The sequence below is a fragment of the Vidua macroura genome, chromosome 8, assembly GCF_024509145.1.
Source record: "Vidua macroura isolate BioBank_ID:100142 chromosome 8, ASM2450914v1, whole genome shotgun sequence".
Taxonomy (NCBI): Eukaryota; Metazoa; Chordata; class Aves; order Passeriformes; family Viduidae; genus Vidua; species Vidua macroura.
The window spans coordinates 21,518,012-21,545,718 of record NC_071578.1 but is presented as its reverse complement, the minus strand read 5'-3'; the positions used below and the strand labels follow the sequence as shown (position 1 = coordinate 21,545,718).

Here is a 27,707-nt window from a genome sequence, read left to right as displayed (position 1 = left end):
AGTAGCTTTGGAAGGACACAGTCAAAACTGTCTCTTTCATGGGGAAATAAAACAGGATCCTGGTGCTGAGGATATATTATGCCACAGAAGCACCAAACATTTCACTAAATTACCAGTAATACTGAATAGAAAGATATTTGTGTAAATCAAATCTTACTTTTTGCTTGTATCCTTTACCACTGATACAAAAACTACATTGGACAATATTCCAGTGATACCCTTTGCACTGTTGAGTATGAATGCCCTGCTGTAGGGACATAGAAGTTGTTTTTGACAATATGACAAAAACTTCAATGCCTCAGACTGGATAAGATTTGTTTTCTGAACACAAAAAGCAAATTATAATAACAACAGCTAAATACATCTCATAAAAAATTTCCAGATGCATGACAAAAAGAAACACTTCTTTTGAAGGCAACCCAACAAAATTATTTTTGTGAATATATGAGAACATTTTAAGTTTACCTGTACAATTTTCATCACGCCTGTAACAACGAATATCTTTCTCCTCCTTATTCTGCTCTTCTTCCTCCTGTTTCTGCTGCCCAGGTTGATACTCAAAAGCTTTTCTAATCACAGGCTTCAAGTCATCATCTTCTCCATCCATCTCACAGGTGGGTTCCAGCTGTGGCATGGGACGCTCCTCATCTGAGTTATCAAATGGCTCATTCAACACCTCGGTTGTTTCAGAAATTGTCTCTGTTGTAACACTGCTGTTTATCCTTCTGCGTTTACGGCCCCTTTTCTTTTTCAGTATGAAAGGTCTCTGAAAAACAATTCCACAAATCAAACTCTTTCTACATTCCCATTCATTCATTGATTTTGGACATAAATTTTAGTAGAGTGAGTTTACAACAATTTACTCATTAAAAAAACACCTTACGTGGCATCAAATTCAAATGTAGACAGAATCTAAAAGTAAAATGTCTAAACAGTCAAAATAGGTATGTATATATGTATACAAACCTTACTGTAAGTAAAAATCAAGACTAAAATTTTCTTTATATTGTAGTGTCTTTTACCTTCTTCTGTCAAATAATATTCCTAGCACTATTGCATAAACTGCACTCACATGTTTTTCCTCTGTAGATTTATAATTCCACAACAACGTTCACAAGTACCAAAGCTTATTCTTCTACATTTTGGGTTTCTGCTATTTTTAGAAATAAGGACGTACACAGAAAAATAGATAACATCAAAGAAGTGCACCTCGAGCATCTACAGTTGGCTGCTATAAAAAAACTGTTCAAGATTTTGTTTTTCCATTATTATACATTCTCAGAGATTTATGGTTACTTTAAAGTAAGCTCACCTAAAGTATAACCAAAGGGACAATACAATTCCTAATTCTCAGAGACACCTAAATACAAAGGCTAAGGTGAGTGCTTTAAAATTTTGGGTTTCTTAAGTTTACTAATTTAAGCAACTCAAAGAGTTGATTCTTAATGAAATTAAGAAATTAGTGCAAACATGGCAGTAACCAGAATTTAACATTTAAATTAGAAAAATATGGGTAAAAAAAAAAACACCTTTTGTTTTAACAACATTTCTTTTAAAAAAGATTATTCCTCTTTTAGGAGTTCCTATATTAAAAAAACCAAAACATAAAGACAAACCCCACAAGCTGGACTCCATCTTAGTACAAAAAAAGAAAGAACCATTAAAATATTGAACCAATACTAATGCCAAACACCAGAGGGCAATCTCTAGTTTTAAAATTAACAGAAAATTCAGATTTTTTTATGTCACTAATATTTTATAATTCTGTGAAAAATCCAAAACACAAAAACTGGATGGAGTGCAGAAAAGCAAAAAGAGGAACAGTGAAGTGTCCAAATAACACATAAAGGATTAAAACAGTCTAATAAATGCTTGCAAAAAAACAGGTTGTTATTTTGATGGTAATGATTTGATTGAAATGGGAGACAAATGACTTTGAACCAAAGCACTGAAGCCCACCTTTCTCTTCATGGCCAGGGACTGGGGCTTTGTCAGCCGGGGAGGTGAACTCTGTTGATTCTCATCCCCGCCATCCTCCTCACTGCTTTCTTTAGATTGTTCTGTGGATTGCCCTCGCTCCCCCACCACGACCACACTTTCTGGAGATCGTAAATATTTATTTTTAGATTGTACTTTTGCAGGTGATTGCCTACTATTAGTTCTTGTGGAGAATATTTCTTGCTCTTCCTTTTCCCAGCAGCTAGCTTGTTCCATAAGACGCTCAGCCTGAAGGGTTGAGGTTAAAATAACAGGTCACTGAAACAGCATTTACTTAGCCATATCCTTTACATTCAGCTAAACAGTTAAAGTAAGTCAACCCTGATTAGCACTGCTAGCTAACCTAGCAACAACATTTCAGCTGAATCATCTAGTTGCTCCTTTACAACAGTTAACAGATAACAAACCAAAGAAGATTGCATTTCATGGGATATTTAGCACTATTAATGATGCAGCGAATTGATTTAAGTCCTTTAGCAGTACATTACATGCCCACTGACTGGATCACTTTGAGCAAGTTGAGAACACAAAGAATCGATTGAAAGTGCAGCCCCTGAGCTCTGCACCAAATTTGATCTGATTACATGCTCTTTGACTACCTCAAGAGTGATAAATACAGCTCCATGACAAGTGATTCACATTTTAAGTTTTCATATGCATCCCCTCAAAGTTACCATGTGTTGCTGCACAGCTTCCAAAAATTCTGCATTATAATAGCAGTATGTAGTGGTCAAAGCTAAATCTGCTCTATTTAAGACAGTCTAATGTTGAATATTCAGAGTTATGAAAGCCAAAGGAAGAGAAATTCAGAAGATATCTCTGATATTACCTCCTTTTCTGCTTCCCTCTCTTCTTCAGAAACTGCAGCATTAGAAACTAACAAAGGAGTCCATCTCAAGCTTTCAGGATCTACTTCATTGATACGTGGATTCGCTTTCAGTTTCTCCATATGACTTGAAATCAGCTTTTCCCTTCTAATAATTACAAATCTACAATCAAATAAACAGCAATTTAATTTAGAAAGTGACCACCTGGAACAGCTTTTCTATAGTTGACATCCTTTTGCAAAACAACCTGTGAAAAAAGATGGGTAAATGAAAGGATCCACCAAACTAAAAATACCAGCTTACATGTAGTGATAACATCCTTACACTACTGACTGTTTACTGAGAGGAAGTGGAGGAACAATAGTTTATGAAATGAAAGCTCAATATTAACCATCACTAGGGCAACAGAGAGCAAAGTGAAGGTTTTATAGTTGACTACCCTAAACCTAATTCAAGAGGTTCACTGTTGGCACTTGAATCACTGCCAGAACAATTTCTAATTTTAATATTACATACAAACATAGAAAATCCTGTGGATCATCAAGTCAAGAGTGAGAAAGTCGTAATGCTACAGCTGAAGATGTAAGTTAATGGGACAAGAAAGCAAGTCAGAAGTACAGGTTTTCTAAAGAAGCATACAAATACTTTAGTCTTGTGCTAATGAAGTACAAAACGACTTTCCAGTTACTTTGAAGTGGCGTATCAAAAGTAGGTAAAGACTAATAAAATAGCACAGTATGCCAATATATTAGCACATATCCCATCAAACTCCCCTGTTACAAAGAACTATACAATTCTAAACAAGGATTAACAAGCATTTCAAATGCTTTAAAAATCAGATTGGTGAAGCAACAACATTCTCTCAGTGAAAAACGAAGTTTTAAAAAAGAAATCGGATCCCAGAATTGTGACAAACTTCTACTTTACTACATGTATGAAAAATTTCTCTTAAAATACATTTGTCCTCAGGTTGTCCATAACTAAGTACTCCAGAAGAGGATTAAGGAAATGCCAGTACTCCTCTTACTACTCTCATACACCATCTTGTAAAAACCAATCTCCTTTTCGAAGACTTGCATTCTTACTGATTCAAAAATTACTGGTTTTGAATGCTAGCGTTGGGACACAAAAATTACTGAGGCTGAAACTTTTTCTGATTTTAATTTCATTTTTTTTGGCAAGCCAGTGTTTGTAAGGCAGCTTTGCTTAATTATAAAGTTTCTATGATTGGAATATCCAGAAAGACTTCAGATCATCTTAGAAACACAAATACCATTGAAAGCCATTTGAGGCATTTTTTGGAAAGAAAGAGACCAAACAAGAACAATAACCCAGAAAAGTTCTAACATACCCATCAAGAGCATGAAGAAAGAAGATATTCACAAAACAGGAATTCACCTTCTCAGTGCACTGACTTTCAACATTGATCATAACATTAAACAGAAACTTGTATTACCAGCACCTTGAGCAAGAGCAGTTCATGGAGAGCTGATCTGATCCCATGGTTCACATAAATTCAGCAATGATTGAAAGAGGAGGTGTGGAAAGAGAGACTGCCACCCACAAACACCATTTTTTCTCTTACTGGTATTCAAAGCAAAATATTTGCACAGCAAGAGCTGGGAACAATTAGGGAAGATTATACTGAATGAAACAAAACTCTTAACTGAAAATGTTTTGAGCTGGCCACATACTTCTAATAACCATTAACATGAAAGTGCATCCAAAAAATCCCCAGGAAGAAAAGCTCTGTATCTAAGACCCACCCGTACTGACTTCTATGGTGAGATGGTTATCACTCATTTTAAAGTCAAACTTTTACAGAGACATTTTTCACATTTTTCACATCAACTGTTTTGTAAGTAGAGAATGTTTTGTCTCAGTATTTGAAAAAAATTTTTACAAGATTCACTGACCTATCTTCTCTTTTATCTATCATGCTATGTTGCTGCAGGGTTGTGGCAATATCATGTGGACACATTCCAGTAGCTCGGCTCATTCCTTTGATGCTGATTTGTTTTTCATGGTGGCAGTTCAGGTATTCCAATATGACACTTTTCCAATAAGCCAGGTAGGAGAGACGACCCAGATCAGACAATGGCTTTTCAGGGGATCCTGCTTGACCCTCTCTTCTAGAAAGTAAATAACCTAGAATAAAAACAAACAGGATACCTTATGGAGATAACAAAAGCAAGGAATTTTAACTAGCCCATAAGAAAAATGGAATTAATACAGAAGATCATCAGCATAACTGATTGAACTACTGCAATGTCTTGCAATTAAATAAATCCTCTTTATAAAGAGAGGAGTTTTCATCATTACAGTGATATAGGAAAGATCAAATTCTTGTGAGTTACTCAGATCTTATGTTATGACAATCAAACATTAACCAAAAACCCTTTTCTAATTGTAAGGGAAGGATAAGAAGAAAAAGGCAACGTGTTTTGGAACAGTTCCCATCGTACACCTTCAGAACTACAGCTCTCTGGTCTTCTGAGAAATGTTACATCACTGTTACAGCAACAGTGTTACTGTTAAACCACTTACATCACTGAAGCCAAGAACTTGCAGAAGAATCTGAAGAGGAAGTATCATAAGTAATATCAGTTAAGTCATTTTTCTTCAAGAAGCCCCAAGTGACATAAGTTTTTGATTAAACAGCTAGAAGTTGTATTTTGGAGGTAACATAATTCACAAGATTAATTACTTGGAGAATTAGTTAAGAGAAATAATTAAAAAATAATCTCCCTTAATTCACATTTAAGAACATTCACATAGTTCCTGCTTGCAGTCTTCAAGACAGTAATTGATTCACTATTACACAATATATCACCTTCATTTTATAGTCTACATATGTTCTAAGTCCCTTTTAACTCTTCAGCTTTAGGAGCATTTTACAATTTAGAGTAGAACACACCTGGCTTGGAGATACCAGAAGATGCCACCTGTAAAACTAATTCAGTATAAAGAAAAAAATAACACAATTTTACAATTCCATAGTAATTCATCCCTCCATGATACATATTCTGCATTGTGCCTTTCCAAAAACTGCCAGCACACAGGCCTTAAAAAAACGGGTTCACAAAATGCTTCCTCTGCCATAAGTGCAGACATGACGTTTATGGAATTACATTACTCAAAGTCATTTGGAATCCACCAAAATATACAGTTCTCGTGCCTTCCAATATTCTCAAAATACTTCTTTTCCCCTCAAATTTTTCACTTTTATTTTTCAAAGACTGATGTAAAATATATCTAGTACAGTCACGTCATGTTTGTTAAACAAATCCTACTAACATCTTCACAAAGTTTCTCCTAATCAAATCAGCTATACATTAAAAGCATATGATTAACATCCAGGTTGAAGAGAAGCAGTGGCTGTTTCCTTATTTTGCTGTATGGTGCACTATACACAAACCACACACAGAGGTATTTTTCTTAGATAAAACCACGAAATACACATACAAATATATGTCTCTTTACTCAGCCTGAAACATTGGTCTTCCCTTTCTTGGACAATACCAAAGGTCCACAACAGAATTTAGAAAAAACATACACGGATATGCATCATAGTCTAATGTCCAGATTGCCTAAAGAAATGTACATAGAAAAGCAGACGTCCTACTACATCTCAAGTGATCACAACATAGATACTGCGAGAAGCAGTGTGCCTTTCATATCTATTAGCATGATTTGTGATAAAATGCCAGAGCTTCAGGAATACCATCCCACATCTGCCTACTGCTACAGGACTACATGAAGCCTGCCTACATCTGCATGGTACCACCAGAAACTCAGCAAGTAAATTTATTTTGTTTTACAGAAGAAACACTACCATAGAAATTAAGGTAGTTTAGCATTTAAAATTGCAGCATATTAAACTTTTTTATAACTAGATGATACATTTTAGTACGTCTTGGCACTACATGCAACTATTGTTGACAGGAAACATCAAATTCCACATTCAACACTACAGTGCATCCTGAATAGTTTGAAGGTAAAGAATTGTTGCTTTAATTCCAAGTGCACAAAAGCAAACTAGAGTATATAGCCTATTCTGCCTAATTTTAAATAAAGCTTCACTTGTATCAAGAAAGAATTCTGAATCAACTTGTGTACAACATACAAATCCAAGTTTTATGCTAAGATGTCATTGCCCATAAAAACCCATGCAAAACTGAGGTAGGTAGCAAAAGCAGTGATAGAAGCCTAACATAGGAAAAGAGGAAGAATAACCTAGATTTTAAAAATAAATCCATGAGGAGAACTTAGAGTTGCTTCAAGTAACCCTACCAACTTCACATTCAAAAAGTCTTGAGCACTAATAGGAAGTTTTTATAGGGTATTTGCAAGACCTAGGTTCCATTCTTGCATTTCACTACACTCTGAAGTTACTTAGACTCTACTACCATTTTCCTCATAGATAAGGGGGCTGCACCTATAATTTCTTGGGAAACATATTATGAAGCTGAATAAAAAACCACTAACCAAACAAGAGTTTGGAATCTTTACTTAGGTAACCACAAGCATCTTTAGAATTTTACTAAACTGGCTCACTGTATCTTTCCTGTGTCTGGGGATTTAAAGACTAGTTCTTAGTGGTCATTTTCACTCTACATTAAAGCAGTGAAACGTTACCTGCATGGCAGTGACATCTGTCAGTATTCTTCCTCTACCTTTCTAAAATATAACCTATGCTTTTCCAGAATACTCACGTTCTAGAGGATCAAAAATATCAATCAGAGATAACAATCTTGGTTACATGTAGCAAGCACTGAATGGAAGGTCTCAACAGATTCTGTGATTTGAATAACACCTATTAAATTTAACTTACCAAGGAGCTGTCAAGTAAGTGATCTAAGTTGCAGGTAAATAAAAACACTGATCTTGGTAGCTCATGTATCTATCCTGAAGCATCTGAAATGAGCACAATATGCCCCTGTTAAACAGATACCTGCAGCCTCACTGCGTCTGCCTAACCTTAATAATGAATAGCCTCCAAGTGGCAATCTGAAAGAACCTTCTTAAGGTATAATCCTTGATATCAGATTATGAACAGTAGCAACCCCCACAGGACAAAATAGAGCTCTTCATCACCCACCCCCAAGAGTAAACAAGCCAGACTGTATACTACACAAAAAACTAAAGCCTCAACAAAATAGAAGACCTAATCAAGAACAAAGAGTTGTCTGTCTTACCTTCTGAGCATATGAGTGATAGTATCACAAAATTCAACAGCCAAAATATCTTTAATGATTTTTATTTCTTGCCTTATCTCTATCCTCCACAGCAAAGCAATGCACCAAATGTGATTTACAGCCTTTGATTTCTGTCACACAAACCTCCCCAGAATCACTGAGGTTTCATATTATCCAAGATTTGAAACAATTAGAAGAAATGCAATGTGAGGAAGGGAAAGGTCATATACATACATAAATTTTATGCCTTCAACAAAATTAAGGAGATAATTAGGCATTAAAACATACATTTAATCAAACTGACTTGTAATTATCCAGTAATTTAAATCTACAGGATTCCTAGTAACACCCCTGAAATAGTTACAGAATCCACAACACACTCAGGTGAAAACAGTAACTTTAATATATCTGTGCCAGTCTCTAGAAACTTTCAGCTACTTTACTACTAATTTTTTTGACACTTGGTTCTGTATCTTCAAACAAGTTAAATAGCATGAGATCAGAAGTCCAGGCATGATATCAGGACAGTGGCCAACAGAGAAAACCAAGGGACAATCTGAAACTGGCAATTACCACCTGAAATACAGGCAAACAGAATTAGTCTGGCTTCATCCAAACAACTGAAACCAACCAGATGAGTTTAATGTCCAGACTTTTTGGCATTTTTTAAGAGCTTGGTAAGATTTGTTAAGTATCACTCCCTTTTGTAAGCAGTACAGAGTCCATCTTCCTCCTCCATTCACTACATTTACCTGTGTATTCAGGAGAAATTCATTGTCATGTCTGCTGTGAGATGAACAGACTTATCTCACTAGCTCTCTCCTGAAAATCATCTAAAAATCAGGATCAGATCAGCCCCCTTTCACTTCTATGGCATGAAAGCAGTTTTATGCATACTTCAAGTTACAAACTACCAAGAACAGCTATTTCATTAAGCCTCATATCTCCAAATACCCATGACACATCCTTCTTTCCCTACCACACACACTTCTAAACATCACTACCTCGGCTCCATTATATTAAGCAAAAATCACAACACAGTTTTTAATTTAGCTTGAGACAGCTGAATTGAATTTTTTTATCTATTGAAGGAACACACTTGTTCTTTTGCTTTTAACATGGTAGCAAATGCAGGCTAGCCTTCAAAGGTGTAAGACAATAGAGATGCAGACTGCACAGAGGCCAGTGAAATACAAAGCAGCAGCAAAGACATTAAACAACTGGTATACTGGGAAAGACCAAATGAACAAACTAAAACTAACAGAAGAAAGTCAAATAAAGTTTGAAGATTTTTTTAAAGACATTCCTGCAATCTGAGTGCTCTCAATATAAGCTTTATGTTCTATAGCAATGAACAAATCAATTTATCATTTCATTTGACAGAATAGTTAAGGTTGGAAGGGACCACTGGAGCAGCTTCAATTCAATATTCTCCAGAAGATGCCACTAGCTTCAACTTCAGTACAATTTCCTGTGTTCTATTAACCATGTGCTCCCTTTAAGGGAATATCTGACACAGCAACCTCTCCACAAATAACAGTGACACATGCCATGGACATTTGCTGATCTAACACAATTCCTCCATTCCTTGAACTTCACTGCTTACAGACAGGCAGGCTCTTTGAGAGCAGTGCCACAATGAGAGGCACTTCACTCCTGAGGCCATCACGTATGATGTTCAACTATTGTTCCAAAACATCAGTGCACTGCATTGTCTTCAGCAGAAACAGAATCAGCAAAAATGTATCTGAATGGAAAACAGAGCACTGAATCTTATTCTGTGCCTGGACAAACACTTAGAAATTGCAGTTCCTTTCTCCTATGCTACTAGAAACAAATCCATGTATTTGCTTTTCACTTAGGGAGGCTAAAAACCAAAACTAACAGTCTTCAAAGTGGACCCCAAGGGTAAGGATTAATGACTCCCACTTTTTAGCTAGAACAGATTTTTTTTTTTGTCTGCTACAAAACCTCTGGAAATAATGGCTTGCACAGAAAATTAGAAAAGTATTTTATCTGAGAGCCTGTGACCAAAGAAACAGCTTTATGTGTCTTATGTATCAATCACATCATGCACTGGAGACAAACATAATTCTGATCTTATTTAAAAAGTCATGTTCAATATCACTTTCTAGGAAATCAATCACATCAATCTCTGTGAACAAGAAAGTTACAAATACTAGTAAAGAAAGTCTGTTAAATTCTTGTAATTGAGACAGAGCTCACTTTACAAAAGAAACAGCAAAAAGCCAGATATCTTTAAACTATAATGTGTCCTACCAGAGTATTCCAGCCCTTGTCTTGGATTAGCCTAGTTATTCTAAATAACAGAATTTTTTATTCAAATTTTGTAATTCAAACTTGTATTTTCACTTTTCTCAAAATATCTGCACATTAGACAGACTTTTACCTTAAAGAAAAGTGCAACCAAATAGTAGTTCTGTTTTCTTTCAAAAACAGAACTACACCAATGGTAGTTTAATGCAGGAAAAGGAGAGCTTTGCTTCACTGCAAAAATCTCATTACAGAGAAATGTTTACATCTTGTTTCATAGCTCCACATTCACAGAATTATCAATAAACTGTACACACAGAGCTATTCAATAGGAGCAACTCTTACAGGAGAAGAACCATACAGAAAATGCAATATAGCAAAGGTCCCTGGATGAGAATAACTCCTGCACCTTACTAACCCTGCCAGTGGTTATTAACCTACTACTAGCCTTGGAACAAGAGAGGACTCGGTCTTAAAAGCACAAGAAGCTGTCTTGATGAAACCCTGCTGAACATAATAAAGATTTCCTTTTTGCTATCATCTTCCATGTGTCCTAGTAAAACTACATGAGCATCATCATGGCACCTTCAAAGAGAAAAATTTCAATTTTTCTGTATTGGGAATCTTTACTTCATTTATATGAAAGGAATTGAGTCTCCACCTCTTAAAGTACAAAGGATCAAAATTTAAGAGAAGTGTAATAGCAAAACCCTTAATTTATTGCTTATGTAGTAGAATACACACAAAACAAAGACTGTATTATCATCTCTGAATAATCTTCCAATCATTTTTAAAACCAGAAAAATCAGACTGTATGCTTGTAATACGTAATGACAGAGAATCAGAGTGAGGAATAGACTATATGAAGAAGCAAATTCAAATTTGTTAATCTGGCTTCCAACATGGTGTCTCTTTTGCCACTGTAATTCGCCTCACAGCAAAACAAAAAAAAGCAAACTTAAATGATTCCAAACTTGCTCAAGCCTAGTCTCCATAGAAAGGGCCATTTTAAAATCAGGTGTCAACTCACAAGCAGGAATGACATGGCTTAGAACAAGTGTCAGGTTGTCAGTCATGAAACAGCTACTGAGCTGCTAGAACATACAGCAAGCCATAATAAGGTGAAGTGGCAGCAGCTTTCCCTTGCCTGTCATCGGTGTGTGCTGGGATACAGCAGCGAGCTGTAAATGGCTGATGTGAACCAAGGACAATACAGACAGCAGAGACACAGTGTGCCATTCTAAAGGACAGCCTTGCTCTCCAGCCCTGCACTAAGGCCACTGCAATCAAATTCATTTGAACAGCTACACAGAATTGCAGTCAATGCATAAGTCCATTTCATCTCTCTCGACCTGTTCAGCTATACTAACAATAGGAGAACACCACTGATCCTATAAACAGGCTGCAGGAAAGCTGCCAGTGTTAAGTACCACATTATCAAATCCACTTCAAAATGCACCTATGCAAGACAGTGCTTAAATGACAGCCTGCTGACAGCACTTTACTTCCAAACTTCCTGAAGCTTACTTCAAAGTTCTCCTATCATGCTAACAACCAAGTTTCAGAAGATAGCACATAGGGAAATACCTGTAGACACAATTTATACAGACCTATGTTATGTGACTTATACCAAGTCATATGCTCCCTAACCTTTGTGATGCACAACCATTTATTTCACTCACTCATGTTCCTTAAGTTTCTTGAAGATGCATGTAACATTTGTCATCCTTCAGGTACTGAGGATGTTCCCAATTGCCCTGATTTCTCAAAGTCAATGGGGAGAGGTGTTGGAGTCATGTCAGCCAGTTTCCTAGGGCAAATCTCACCATTTTACTTAAGCACTCTGTAGCTCCATCTTCCTCTAGCAAAGATGGCATCTCACTCTGCTGCTTAAATTCTGTCACACCTGAGTACAGGTCCTCCCAAGAAAGTATAGAGTACCTCAGATCTCTTCTGAGATCCACACCAAGCCCCTCTGTTGTCACACTATGCTTATTCCATTCATCAGCAGGGCCATCTTCTGCTTACTCTTCCTTTGCCTGTCCACATACTTCTAATAGCTCTCTACCTTTTGTTACTTTGGGGTTTTTTTCCACTCCCTCTGCTTCAACTCCAACCAAGCTTTGGCTTAACATTATTGCTTATATGTGCAGCACCAGTGCTTTTTGGAGAATTTGGCTTTGCTAAAGTCAGGAACTCTCCCTGCAGCCCAGCAGGCTTACTGTCATGCCTGCTATTGTCATGAACATTAGAGTAAGTAATTTTTGCAGTCTAAGGAAACTGTCTCCAGAGATCAACACGTCCTGTGTGCCTTTGCTCTTCACAGCAAACCTCTTGGAGGACATCACTCAGCAGTTCTTTAAACAAGATAAAATTCTGGACCTCAGTCTGATAGTTACCATCCTAATTTCTCTCAGAATATGAAATCCTACTATCTCCCAGGCACTACAGCCTGGGCTGCCAAATACAAAGCATTTGCCCTAGCAGGTCCTTCCAAAATCTGTGTCTAAATAATGTCCCAATTATCCTGCTGTCCTTGCAGAACAGTTTCAAATATTCTTAGGGAAAAAAGGCCTTTCACTATCAAGTATTACCCAGCTGCTTAGAAGGTTCATTCTCTTCCCATTTTTTGATCAGGCTATGTATAACAAATGCCCAGCACAGCATTAATGGCTGCTGCTTTATCCTCTGATTCTGAAGCATACTGAAGGCTTGACAGGCTTATGACCCATTCCACAGCAGAGAACCATGCTTCCAAGTAGGAAGATTCCAAAGGAATCTTTGTGTAGAGCACAACCTCCTTTCCTTGGCTTCCCTGCCTGTCCCTGAAGAGACTGTGACACATCTATTGCAGCAGTCCAGTCTTATGAGCTACTTACTGCATCTCTGTAACCCCTGTGAGGTTATAGCTCAAGGAAAAAGTACAGTCTTCTATTTCCACCTTTTTGTCTACAGGACCTGAGAAACTGGAATAATGGGATCTCAAATGCAACGCAAGAGGGCCCCCTTCCCCTGCCCACTCCAATCACATTATCTCTTAAAAATCCCATTCTCCAACAAGCCCAAGACCAGGATGGCTATTTATTCCCCTAGAAGAGCTGTCCAAATTGATTTCTGATGTGCTAGTGTGGTCATTCCAATTGGTGCCTGTGACACATCACCCTCTTTACTTGTGTCAGCTCCTAACAGCTCTCTGACCTTCAGGACAACTGATTCTCCATTAATTGTGAGATTTGCATGTGTTTGTCATTGTAACAAACAGGTGGATGACACTGAAGTTCAATCACCTTCTGAACTCAGGACCCATCCTTCTATGCTATGCTCCAAAATGCTCAAAACGGATTAGCAAAGAAATTTGTTGTATTTCTCCTTAACCACTATCACACAGTTCTGAAATGCAGTATCTTGTTCTATTTTCTGCTATTTAGCCTAAATATTGCTCAGTAAAAGGAACTAATACCAATATTCTATTATATTTTACAGTGTACTGAGATTACAGCAAGAGTCATTGCATTTGCATCTTTTTCTATTGTTACAAAAAAGTGAAAAAAACCACTTCAGACAAGTATGGATCTCTCTATGAAGTGTTTAGACAGACAATTATAAGAGACATCACCAAGAAGTCAGCATATACTCCTATTAGGAAGACTTTGGAGAACACTTCCTATGCACTTGTATCCAGACAAAGGTTGGGAAGGCTATAAGACATCTGTGATTTTATATTAATACTCTAGATGCATTTCTGCCAATTTTAAACACCATTTTTTAATCAGATAGTATTATATCTAGCATGAATACGCCCTATAAACAAGACAGAGCAACAATACCCTGTAATTAAGAATTTGGATCATTTGGGTTATTAATGCCATCATGTTGTTAAGCAGTCAGCAATCAAGTCCACTGATGTGGTCTATCTGCCAGTGAAGTCAGACCAGAAGCATCACCACTTGGCAAGAGCTGCTGGAGGGCAAAGGGGTAGGAACTGTGTACGAATGTCATGCAAATGGAGTCAAATAAGAGCAGGTTTTTTGGATCACAAGAACATATTTTAGTCTACTGATCTTTCCACAATTTTAGACTGAATAGAGCTTTCACAGCAGAAGTCTTTTAAGAACTACATCCACACTAAATCTGCAAAATAAAGTAACACCATGTAACTAAGTAACACTAACATTCTGGACTTCATTCTGATTTATAAGGATAACAACTTTTTGCCATGCACTGTGTAACTTAAACCTGTCAATCTCACGTTCATATTTATGTATGCACATCACGATCACACATACCAACGTTTGCATACAATTCCACACATAGCAAAGGGAACTCAACACCACTGAAGTAACTCTTCTGAAAACATAATTAAGGTACTTATGAAAGGCTTCCAAACACACACTTGAAAGATGCCAGTGCACAGCTGAAAACCATGAGCAGAAAGGAGTGTCACAGCAAAATTCAGCTACTGCTGGGAGCTGGATACAGCTTAAAAATCTGCTTCTCAGAGACCCCTACTCCCAAATCAATGTTTTGTGGAAGGTCCTATGCAATAGCTTGTGCTCAGACTCTAACCCTTACATAATCAGCACTATTCAACTCCTATTTCTATTTTGTTAATATTTGTGGCAGAAGAAAACATATTCATGAGAATCTATCCAGAACAAAAGAACAACCTGTGAGCTGTTCCCCTTGTATGTTTGGAGTTCTTCTCTGTCTTTTTAAAGGCCATCCCCCACAAATTAATTACCAGATTCAGGCAGATGGAATCAACCACTTTTCCATTAAAGTTTGTTTTGTTTGACACAAAACCAAGTAAAATAAACCCTTTAGTATGACAGAGAAGAACTTGTGAGTTTTCATGTAATGTTCTGTATCAAGCCAGAGATTTGAAAGAACAGCAAGTACTAGCAACTGTTTTAATAATAAACCAGTATCTAAAGTGAAGATTTACCTCAAACCAACATTTCAAGCTATCCTAAGAGCTAATGTTTTTTGTTATACAAAACATCACATCCTTTGTTTTGATATTATGTGAACAAGTTGAGAAGACACAGGTTCAAAGGGTTGGCAGAAATATCAAAACAGCTGAGTATTAGACAGGACAGTTCAATTCAGATAGGTCAGCTCAATGCTGCAAGTTCAGAGGTATGACCATGAGTGGAAGGCAGAAATAGGTGAGGTGAAAGTGTGAGCTTATTAAGACTTACAATTCCTAAAACTGTAATTCATGTTACCGTTTTTTCCATAACTATTCTGTGTGCCTCTGAACTGTTCTTATCTATGTCAGTGGGAAGAAGGTCAAAGATAGAGGACCTTAAATAGGTGTTAGTACCCTCTTTGAAAGCACTTTTGAAACAGCTTCAAACGACCCCAAGCCCAAGATCCACACAAACACTATTAAAAAAAAAAAAAAGACTAGCTGTAACTTGAGATGCTCAGATCACTGAACAACCTGCTACATTCTCTTTTCTTTGTCAGACTAAAGGAAAGCTTTCTTCGTGATGAACAGAGCAAGCCAAAGATTCTCTCATTATTGTTACAAGAAATAATGCCAGCTCTCATTCCTCTCCACATCCTCAAGTAAACCCAACACAGGAGGCCCAAAAACCTTTAGCTCCTTTATAGAAAGCTTCACAGAAGAGGTTAGGGCTAAACAAATGTCCTTCATGAATAAAAGGAAAGGTAAAGATGACTGCATTACAGTCAGACCTACAAAAGGCACCCTTTGAGTGAATTAATTTGCTAACACTTATTTTACCTGTGCCAGTTGCCAGTAACCCCCTTGAGTGGAGGTTCTGTGTATGAAGTGGACTACTTATAAGAAGAGTGAAAGCATAAGCAAGAGAAAAAGAACTGAAGTACCCTTAAAAGCAAGACTTGTATGTGCAGAGGACATCAGTCTTGAATACCAATTGAATGGATAAATTTGTCAGTAGGTTAAGTGGCTTAGAAGATCATTAACAACTCTGTATTGTTCTTGGTTTTATAAGCAATATCTTAAATTATTTAAATTTACATTCCAAAAACTATTCAATAAATGACACTGAGAAGTAAATTGTTTATATAACTGTAACTGCTGAATGGACTCCCTTCAGGAACTGCCTTTACCTTCTGGTGTTTAATGCTGACAGCACATGAATACTGGGTTGTAAATGTATCTCCTGTGCACATCAGACATTACCTGCTTGCCTTCTTACAGGCTCTAGGTAACTCTACAAGACAGGAAGATGGACCTAGGAGGTTTTGCCTAATATAACAGGTACACTGAATATCCTCAGAAGCTTTACATGGCACTGAGGCCAACCAGCACGGACAGATGGCATCCATACCATTAAGCTCTGACTCTCAGCTGGAGTGTTAACCTGGCTGTTAACATAATCCTCCCAGCCTCAGGAAGATCGTTATCACACTTGGAAAGTGACAGATGCCCTGGACGAAAACTATATCAGGGACGGTTTTAACCATTTTGGAGTAGAAACAAGTTCCAGAGCCCAAAAGCTTTTCCTATCATTATTTTATTCATACCTACAAAGGACAGCCTAGCAGTATTAAACAACATGAACAAAACTGAAACAGAGAGTTGAATACTGAGACGCCAAAAGACATCTAAGAAATCACTGCAAGTACTGAGTTTGCTCAGGTCAGTGGTCATGACACACATACTCCTTAAGATACAAAAGATGCAAGCTGTATTTATCTGGAGGGGGCAGCAAAATGTCACTGCTATTCATTTGCTCTGCTAAAGCATGCTGTATCACAGGGAACTAACCAAGTAAGATTTTGAAGATGAAAAAGCCAACAGGCGAAGAAGGTTATTATTAAACTTGATAGTAATATCTGGATAGTCAACATACACAGAAATTGCATAAGAAAGGGCACATTTCCTACCAAGCATCGAACACAAATGTACCTATTACAGCATGCTTCAAAAAGCTAAGCCCAAGATACAGTAACCTGCTAATACCTACTGTGACTCAAAACAGCAGTAAACAAGGGGAAAAAAATTCTTTTAAAGAAGTGATGATAAAAATGCTGGCACTGGAAACAAGACATCCATTAAAGAAGCCACAAGGCTCTCTCTGTGCCTTAACAACAGTGTGACAGTCCTTTGCCTTCTACTGCCTGGGCCATGGGCTTGGAGCTCTCACTGCTGAAGAGCAAAGCAAGAAAGCCATGGAGTACCTCAGCCACCTTCATATACTGAGTAACCAGGTCCCCCATTTCCTTTCCAGACAGGGCTCACATTTTCCCTATTCTTCCTCCTATCACCAATGTATAGAAACAAGATTTTCTTTTTCCCTCAATGTCCCCAGGCAGATTTAACTTTATGAGGGCTTTGGCTTTCCTAACCTGAACCCTACCAATTCAGACAATATCTGTTTTCCTCCCAGGCTACCTTACCCTCTGTAAATATTTTAATAATTAAAGATGCATTACTTAGTTAAAATCTGTTTTCAGCCACCAGTCTTCAGCAGATGGCTTTCCATGTTCACTAATGCCCTATAAATACAGCTTTGTCCAAAAAATACTTACTATCATTCTTACCATGTTTAGCCTTGCCTTTCCACTGTTTTCAATGTTATCTGGAATAAAGATGCTCTTCAGTTAAAACAGCCTTAGCTTCTGTATCTGAAGTGACATGTCTGCTTTCTTTTGCAATTCTGATAAATGTACAGTGTCTTAAAGCTACATAAAAGTGATGCCAAGAAATCCCAAGAGGCTGATTTTCTTGGAATAATCTTAAGTCAACTAAGCTTGATTCAAAATCCATCTTCATTCTCCCCTCATCTAAATCTCAGCTTGACAGAATGCTCCTTATTAGTTATTTAGGAGAGGCCAAAATCAAGCCTTGGGGTCAGCAACATAATCAATCATCAAGAAAAGAACAGAAAATAAGCAGCAGCAGTCAGGCTCCCTCACAGATTTACAGCTACCACAGACACCTTAAAATTCATTCCTAAAGGAAAAAGAAAAAGCAAAGAAAAGGCAGGTAATTCAACCTTCCATTTGGACACAGTGCTGTAAGCACCACAAAACAATGAGGAGACTGACAGTGTTCTGTACTGGGGTACAGTCAGTCAAGTACAGAAAACCCCACAGCACAGAATGATTCAAGTGAGCCACCACATTTAACAAATTAAAGAGGCTTGTTTTACACAGATCCTTAAATCTTCCTAAGTGTAGTTTGAGAATACACCTTTCCAATAAAGCCTAGTAACAAGAACAAGCTGCTCCTCTCCACCCTTGGTCTTGCATTTTCACCTTCCACTGTTTGCCACAACCCCTGCAGTAACCAAACAGTACTTTCAGGATTGTAATGTGAGAAAGGAATTGCTGAAATGCTCTTAGTTAAAGTAAATTTCATCTTAAAAAAAAAAAAAACCCATGGTCCCACTTCATCCCCACCTCAATTCTGTTTATAGGCCCCAGCAAAGCATGACTGTGAACAACTCTTTAAAGTGTGTTTATTCCTCAACTGTATTTCTGTTATATTTCAATATTTGTTAGGGCAAACTGTAAAACATCTTAACATCAGATTTTGGACAGTAACAGTGCAAGAGGTGTTTACTGAGCATGTTCATAATTTCACAGACAATCTAACTTTTCAAATGCTATTTCTATTTTTTTTTTTTATTAAAGTACTTAGACATTTAAAAAATCCGTATGATTTTCTTAAAGCCGGTTTTCCAAAAGATTACTTTCTGGCCAACAAATTATTTCTTATAAAGAGATTAAGACTGTCACTGTTATATAAACACATAAACCACACAAGTGGATCCAACCACTTGCAGCCTCCTGCAGCTCAGGCCTAGCTCTAAACTGCAGGCAGGTATCAGACAGTGGTTCTCAGCTCTTCCAGAAGTGTACCAGAACCTAAATGCCACATGTGAACACACTTCCTCTGATCTCTCCTAACACATTTGTTTCATTACATCATCCATCTTTATAATTTTTCAAAAATTGTTTTTTTTTCCAGAAGTCAATTCAAGAATTATTAAAAGAACTTAAGTTTTCTCAGTTCAGGATCTATGTCTTCTTTCTATCTGAATAGTTTAAAATCAGTTACCCTCTCTTGAACACGTCACTTTAAGAGAAGTCTACACAGATACTTACCACCAAATAAGGCTACACAAAGCGAATAAACTGTGTGAATTCATCATAATGAAGAAGAAAAACACATTTTCATTACTTCTGCTCTCTTTTGCCCCCACAGCACTTTTCTGTTAATAGTTTGCCATTCCTTCAATTTTCAAGTATCCTTTAAAGAAGAAATCACACCATTTCTGTACTGTGATGGCTTTTGCTCATTTACCTCATTCCAGCTTCCTCCCAAAAAATGAAAACACTTCAATCAAGAAAGCCTTTCACCTTTTCTGAGGTTCTTCCTTTACTGATATACTAGTTTTTCAAAGGCTCTGTAAAAACCTGAGGCAGCATTTTTACTCTATTCCACCACTTATTATCAACACATTTATTGTATTTAAAAAGTTAATCATCTTCCAAAGAGGGCTGACATTTTCCCAAATGCTAGTATCTTACCAGCAATATGTTGTCCTAAATGAAAGGCCACATGTTAGTCCATTACTAGTTTTAAGTTTTGCTCAATTAGATTTTTTTGGATGGCTGCACAAACATGGTGCTTCACAAAAAATCAGTGCTTTTAGGTTTCCACAAAGGAGTAGCCTAATTTGCTGTTAAAGCAGAAAGCCTAGAAACACTACAGTGAGAATAGATAAGTGAATTATAAAATAGATCTTCTGGTACAAAACTTCTTGATACATTAAAGCACCACAAAGCTACTCTGGAAGATGAAACTAGAAGAAGAGATTTATTGTCCAACTAGCCATGGAAAGCTAGACTGACTCCTTCTGAAGATAATGCAAAAACCCAAGACACAGTAATGCATACAAGTGAGAAAACTAAGCCCAAAATTGTCTAAAAGGAATTGTTGCTTTTAATCAAAAATAACCTTTTGTCTGTATCAAAAGACAGAGCTTTTCAATTACATGAGCCACAAGGAAGTTGGAAATAACTAGCTGATCCCAGAAATGTAAATGCTGTTTGAATTAAACATATTAAAAATTAAGGGTTTTATTTTTCAGCTGTATGCTCATCTTCAAGCTTAGCAGAAACCCAAATTTTTTTCTTTGACAGAAACATTGATTTTACAGACTAGATCAGCTCTTCAACAAACCTGATGGAAGAAGAAAATTGCACTAACCAAGTGGAGAAGAAAATCTCATCCTTTCAGTCTCCTTAAGGTGTGCCTGAAGACTAACCTAGGTTTCATGGAATGTAGTTTTTTCAGCTTGTTTCAAAAGTATCTCAAAAGCAATGGCCATAAGAAATAAATACACTGTCCCCATTCTCATCACTAGAGGTTTGTGCTACCTGTAGACACTTGTGGGACAGAAAGCTTCTCTGCCTACAGCAGTTCCCTGGGCTCAACACACAATGCTTACCACTTCTGCATGACTGGGCACTAAGCAGGGAACATCTTCCACATTTCCATAGAGAGATGCAGATCTTCTGAAACAAGTGCAAACTGGAAGGAATTCAAGAATGCACTTTACAAAGCTATGCATGTTTTTTTTTTTTGCCTATTCAGTGCCCCATCACCATCCCTCACTTCTCAAGGAAAGTGCATACAGGATCATGTATAACAAACTTTTGAGGACATCTGTACTAAGTCCCCACACACTTTCAGCCCAGAATATTTCACTGATTCAGCTTTGGTGCTCAAAAGCCCCTAAATGGTTAATGTGAACATGAGATTGTAGATATTTGCAGTAGAGAGGACAGGATTAGAATTGAGAGCAAAGAAACAAGCTGTAGTTCCAGATCTTCAGTCAAGTTCTTCCAAGCTGTGAACCACAAAAAAACACTATTAAGAAGCAATGCAGGCTAATGAATGTTGCCACTAACTAAGCAAAAGAGTGGTTACCAATTAAAAAATATCACTAATGGTACCGACCTCTTTTATCACTGGCTCTGATATTTACTCATGAAATGCATTTAGAAGGAGAAAAAAAACCTCTTCATTAACATTTTTCCCCTACTTGTAGAGCAAAATTTTTTGTTCCTCTCATCCTTTGGAAACTTGCTTTCCCTGGTGCTATACCTTAGCTGTGGCACAAGTGCTATTATTGCTGTTGCCCTGCTGCTTCTGCAGATGAGGACTTGAAGATTTACTCACCTGTTTGAACAGAACAATAAACAAAAACCAACACTTGACCAAGAAACATATCAGATTTGGGGAAATGAGCAAACAAGGACACTTAACAGGGCCGAATTTCCTACACCAGAATAGAAGTTCTCAGGTAATCTAAATTCTATTTGTTTCTTCCACTGTCAGACTTGAATTGCCTTCCCCTATTATGATTTTCTCACAAAAAAATCTGAGCTACACATCCTAAATCCTAAAGGTGGATCAGGGATTAAGTCAAGCTAAGGAAAAAAAGAAATCCAGCCTTTTTAAGTTGCATGCAGTAAGTGATAGGAAAGTTTATAATGTTAGCACTGACTTTCCCACACAGACAAATGAACCAAAAAAAAACCCCAAAAACCCACAAAACAAAGAATGTATTTAGCCCAAACAGAATCCCAGCATCTTTAAACATGTTTCATCTCTTGAGCAAGAATAATAATTTCACAATGAACAGATAAACCAGATAGAAACAAGGAATTCTGGAGGGGAGGAAGAAACTGCTACAATCAGTTGGACCAGAAACAGCCTCAAGATAAGTAACAAAAGGCTACCAAGGATTTTGCTCCTCAGCATTAAGCCCAGTTGTTAGTGTAATGCAAATGAACTGTCAACATCCTAGCCAGCACAGTTGGAAAGGTTTATCCTAAGAGTCACATGCATTTCTTTTCTTCCAGCTGCTGGCTAAGCCTCCAGCATGGAATTTGCAATCCAGTATGCAGAAATGTGAGACTGTGACAAGATGAGCTTTGAGAAGAAGTATGAATCAAAAGACAACTTTAAACTTACAGGAAACAAATATTAAATACTGCTTTATTTCATTCTAGTAATAATGAACTCTGTGTTAGATATGCCAAATAAAGAAATACTAGTATGTTCTGGCACTGCAGTCTAATGAATAGAAATAGAAAGCACACGAAGATTCCAGGCTTTGCAAGAGCTCAAATCAGGAAAGCAAAGAAAAATGTCTTTTATAGAGAAGCTGCTAAAGTTTATGAAGGAAATAGGTCTGCACAGGGAGAAGCTACAACACTGTGGGCTTCAGTGCTTGCACTGTCCATACCACAGGAGGCACAGGCTGAACTGACAGAGGCATCCAATGGCTCACCCACATGCAAGCACACATAATCAATCCTTGGGACACATAGCTGTGCATCACTGCAAAAGGACTTGAAATGAAATAAACCCACAATGAGCTCTTAGGCAATAAAGTCTGCTTTCTGCTTGATTTCTGGATCAACTTCAGCTGGAGCCTACTTGCCCAAAAACTTTATTTACAGCAAATATAAAAGATGGGTGCAGAAGTCAATTATTCTCCCTCAGACAAAACCCTGTAATCACAATCCTGTAAATCCCACAGAATACAAGAGCAACAAAGAAATGAAAACAAAACAAACAGCCCAGACCCAAAAAGTTTGGCAGGAGATTTCAGTCCTGCAGAAGGCAAGAAGGTATAAATATAACAAGCAAATTAAGACCCTTATTCATTTTCAGGAAATGCTTTTTATGTTAGCTACACTCCAAGTGAAAATCAAGTTCCTTATCCCTATGTGAAAAATCAACCAACTGTTACAAAATAGCATTTAATAAAGCATACTTAGTGTAAACAAAGTGCAGACTTCCTGTAAACCATTTTGTCTTCAGCATAACATGCTTCAAGAAAATAGAACAGGTTAAACTGTCTTAGAGTGAATCAAACTAAATGAAGCAGTATCAAGTCTTCAATTTTACAAATCAATAGTTTAACCATTGAATAAAATATTTATAACTAAACTTTTTTCAATTTATAAACAGCCCAGTAAGTTTATATCACAGCCAAAATCTCTAACTTCCCCAAAATTAATGAAAAAAAAAATCTTACCAGTCTTTAAAAACACAGTTACAGAACATTTTTTAGTAACAACATTTCTACTTGAATGACATGCAGAAAACTAGAAATCAAATTACTGCTGAAGGCAATCAGAGTAGCAAACTCAGGCATTTTACAGCACACCTGCTTCTTGCAAGAGTTAATTTCCTCTTTTAAAAACTCCTCTTTCCCATAGGTGAGATTATAGATTCCTGAAAAGACAGACCAATATATCTTTATATTGGTGTCTACAGTGTAAGAAATACTGCTATTACCTGTTTGGATATGAAATACAGGTAAGTTTAAATGTAGTTAGGAAAATGTTAAGGTCAAAAAACCAAAAATCAGAAGTCAAAAGACAAATACCTATTTTTCCTTTAGCAAAATGAAAGAATTTCTTTTCCCTTGCTAGTTACAGCATGACCATATAAGACTCATCTGTGGAGATTAAATTAGTTCAAGATAAAAGAATGCATCACAATCTGAACAAATGCATTTGACTTACCAAAAAAGAAGTAAATTTTTACCACAAACTACATTTTCAGCAGACTGCTGACAAAGCAGAAGTTGTGTAGTGGCTTAAAGGCTGTGTTCTTTCCAGCCTATCAAGTCTAGATATATACAAAATAATGTGAGCAGTCAATTGCTTGCACAGAGTTCTTAAAATCTTCCCTTCTGTGGTTTGTAACTATCATTTTCTGAAAACTACTTGCTCAGTTACATTTTTATTATTATAGTCTAAACACTGTTCTGGTTACTGTTATAAAGAAAAACAAGTACCAGTGACTGCTTCACAGATTTCAAAATAGAGCAGTTTACAAGCATTACCCACATAACAAATGAAGACTTAACATTCAAAGCATAAAATTTATCTTGCTATGACTTTATGAGAACATGACAGTCTAGATAATGTCACTGGCAAAGAATGCTTTAAACTATGACAAACTTGGTCTGTTCAAGCTTGGAATAATAACTGGGGGGTTTTATATTGTATCTTCTCAGACCAGTTAGAGGAATTTATACTCAGGAGACCACAAGTGAACAGAAAGAGTAAAGTACAAAGAAGATGGGAGTTAGTCACAAGGCAGAAACACATCAAATTCCAAGAAAAAGAGTAAATTAACTTTGAAGGGTTTTCCTATACAAAGACAGATTTTGGGGTCACTAATTCAGACAAAGCTATGCCCCATTTCATGGTGTTCAGCCTCCCTCCTGAAAAAAGATATAAATACATTGTAGGAAAACTAGCCTTGAAAGTTTTCCCTTCCTTTCTACATCTAGGGAGTAACAGCCACAAGCAGTTCCCTCACTACCTTTTAGGTAGTTTGCACCTTACTCACAGTACAGAGCCAGACTTTCTCAGTCCTCTCTTGGTTTCTCATTCTGTTCCAAATGAAACAGTCTGATTCCCAGGTAGTTAAGGGAACCTCTGTCCAGAAAACAAAGGGAAAGTACTGAAGGACTGCCTGTGTGTTACTGAAGTGGGCAGTCAGGTAGCCACAGCAGAAGCTGAAGGTGTGTCTCACCTGTGCCCATTTTGTACAGCTGCAGCCCACACCTGTGATCTGAACGTGTCTGCAAAAAGGGAAGGCCTAAGAATAGCACCAGATAAGCTCCAAGCAAGTTATCACAAAAAACCTAATGATTCAAACAACCCCATGCACTTCCAGATTCTTCCAGAAGAACAAGAAGGCCAGAACAGCCTATTGATTTTCCCAGACTGAGCAGCACAAGGCACAGTAGTAGAGCACACATGCAGAGGGACACAGCATACTCATAACCCAGACCTTCTGTGGAATCCACAGGTTTCATGGCTTTGCTCTCAGTTTTGTATTTATAACCATTGCAACCTCAACCAGAATAACATTTGTTGAGTGCTTTTTTTTTTTTTTTTTTTGAGAGGGAGAGAGAGACACCACAGAGTAACAAACAAAGGAAAAGCCTGGAAGCACTTACCAGTGAAAAAAAAAAAAAAAAGGATTCTAATCCTAAAAGAGGGCCAATTTCTACCTAAGTAAGCTGAAAGTTCTCTCCACAGATTCAGAAAGATGTGGTACTTCTCACAGCCTTTGCTAAAAGGTTGCAGAAGGCACACAATGGAACAGCTGTTGTGTTCCACTCCAGTGACAGCTACATTTCTGTGGTGGATTAAGTGGTCCAGAACCATTTTCACCTAACTCACAGGGGTATAGTGAAGGCTGTTTATAAAGCCATGCAATGATGGGACATACTAAGTATCTTTATACACACTAGCACAGTCATGCTGGGTACAACACTGCAAGAACAGAACTTGAAAACTCTACAGTTACAAATGAGTGTCTTTGTCCTGCTGTTATACTGCAATGTATTATTATTTGCATTTTAATGTTCTTGCATACACCTTCAGGGCAGGAATCCTATTATCTGAACTATCTCTACCCTAATGTAATTCTACAGTGCTTTATAAAACATAATAGTGAAAAGCAGTCACATATAATATACACTAACTCCTTATCATCCTCCCTCTAAATTACAGTAGAAAGATGGATTCAGTAGTAATGAGGACACTCAACTGAGAAGTTTCCTTAGATAATTTTGGAGTTCCCTTGTACACAAAGATTTAGGGAATAACAAATCTATATTTAAACAAGTGTGCCTGAAGCTTTCTAACAGGTCAGACAGCTCAGCAAAATAAAGCAGCAAGTACATGTACAGCCACTAACACCTACACCCTTTCTGGTAACAATTTTCACTAAGAAAGTGATGAAGACAAAAACCAAAATACTTTTCTTCCATGGGGCAATTCTTCAATTAAAGCTTTTTTTTGGCTAAAAAAAGATACAAGCTAGAAATATTAGAATGGAGAGAATGCATCAGACTAACACCTTCTTAGCTATAATCACAAATAATTGCCTCTTCTTATACTAATGAGTAAAGCAAAATGGAAAGTAATTTAGACAATTCATTCAGGGTAATAGCTTTGTGAGCTAATATTACTGCCGAGAGATCCATTCTCAATTTCCTCGAGTACAATAACAGAGCAGCACTAAGTTTTTCACTTCAGGGAGCTTTTCTATCCTATGTAAATATAAACAGAAATCCCATTATCTATTGATAAAAACAACAGAGTGAGTTAAATAAAGTTTCATATGTTACACTTTCATATAACAGCCATCAGCTCCTTGGATCACAAGTGTAAATAAATCATTTCACTTACTGAAATCAATGAGAAACCTTCCAAATCCTTGCCTTTGGTATTGGGGCATGATCATTATGCAGGAGACATTGTACTTCTGCTGGCAAAGCTTTTCCTGTGGGAAGGAGAAACAGATCAAGTATGTCAAAGCACTGCTGAAGTGGGCAATTGCCTGCACCTGCTACTGTCCTTGTAAAATATCCCAATAAGGTGAACAGATGCATGGGTTCAGTACCAAAGTCAAATAATTCCATGTAAATGTCTAATTTTAAGAAAGAAGTATCAAACATACCCTTCAGAATATTTTTTTAATTACTTAATCATTTAGCATCTTAAAAATTAAACACATTGTCTGAACAGTATAATAAAGTTTAAATGCTGTAAAGGAGAAAGACAGCAAGGAGGAGGAAATATTTTCATGCTTCACTGACCATTCTCTCAAGGATATGGAAGTGGAATACAATATCCATACACATGGTGAAGTTGTATTTTCTATAATTGCTACACTTAAGTGCCTGCAGGTTTTTACCTTTTTTTTTTGTCTTCTCTGTGAATATGTGGTCAGGGTGCAGGGGAGGAACCCTATATGTGCAGAACTAAGAAGTTATACTTGAAGCATATTAAATTTTTCAAAGCTAGATGCTTATTACCAGAGCACAAATCAAGGCAGAATGCTCAGAAACAAAAGCTTTCAGACAGAATGAAGTTATATACAGAGGCAACGGAGACAAATACTACACGGATTGTTTAAGAGAGCAGAAGCTAAGATTAGGAAGCTGTTCTAACTACAGAAGTTTATAGGCTCTTTCCAGTTTATTGATAAGAAGGAAGAGCTTTGTTACCTTTAAAAGATTGCACCCCAAAAATCAGCAATAGGCAGTTTTGAGGGAGACCAAAGCAACCAGAAATATCCAGGTCAGAATAACTGACAAGGAGCTGTGGTAAGCACATGTATAGTTTAAGACACCAGCTATCATTTCAGCCTCCACACAAGATGACACTAGACCAGTGATGACATGACAGCATCACATGCCAGTACATTCATTCCCAAATACTCCATCTGATGCCCAAGCCAGATTTCACAAGGTTGCTTAGATTCTACAACATAGTTAAGTATTTTCTCTGTACATGCCTCCCAAACTCTCAGGACGGCTGCTAGTCAGAAGTCCACATCCTGGCAAAACAT

The 27,707-nt window shown here is 37.1% G+C and overlaps 1 protein-coding gene across 4 annotated transcripts in view; it reads right to left on the bottom strand.

Moving 5' to 3' along the window:
* Positions 1-27,707, bottom strand: part of KAT6B (lysine acetyltransferase 6B) — a 109,962-nt gene that overhangs the window by 5,342 nt on the left and 76,913 nt on the right. For all 4 annotated transcript variants that reach the window (XM_053983652.1, XM_053983654.1, XM_053983655.1 and 1 more), the window contains exons 12-16: positions 26,543-26,636; positions 4,742-4,973; positions 2,828-2,987; positions 1,960-2,226; positions 466-766 (exon numbers count right to left, since the gene is read on the bottom strand). In XM_053983652.1, the coding sequence (XP_053839627.1) occupies positions 466-766; positions 1,960-2,226; positions 2,828-2,987; positions 4,742-4,973; positions 26,543-26,636 (1,054 nt within the window). The remainder of the gene's footprint in view (positions 1-465; positions 767-1,959; positions 2,227-2,827; positions 2,988-4,741; positions 4,974-26,542; positions 26,637-27,707) is intronic.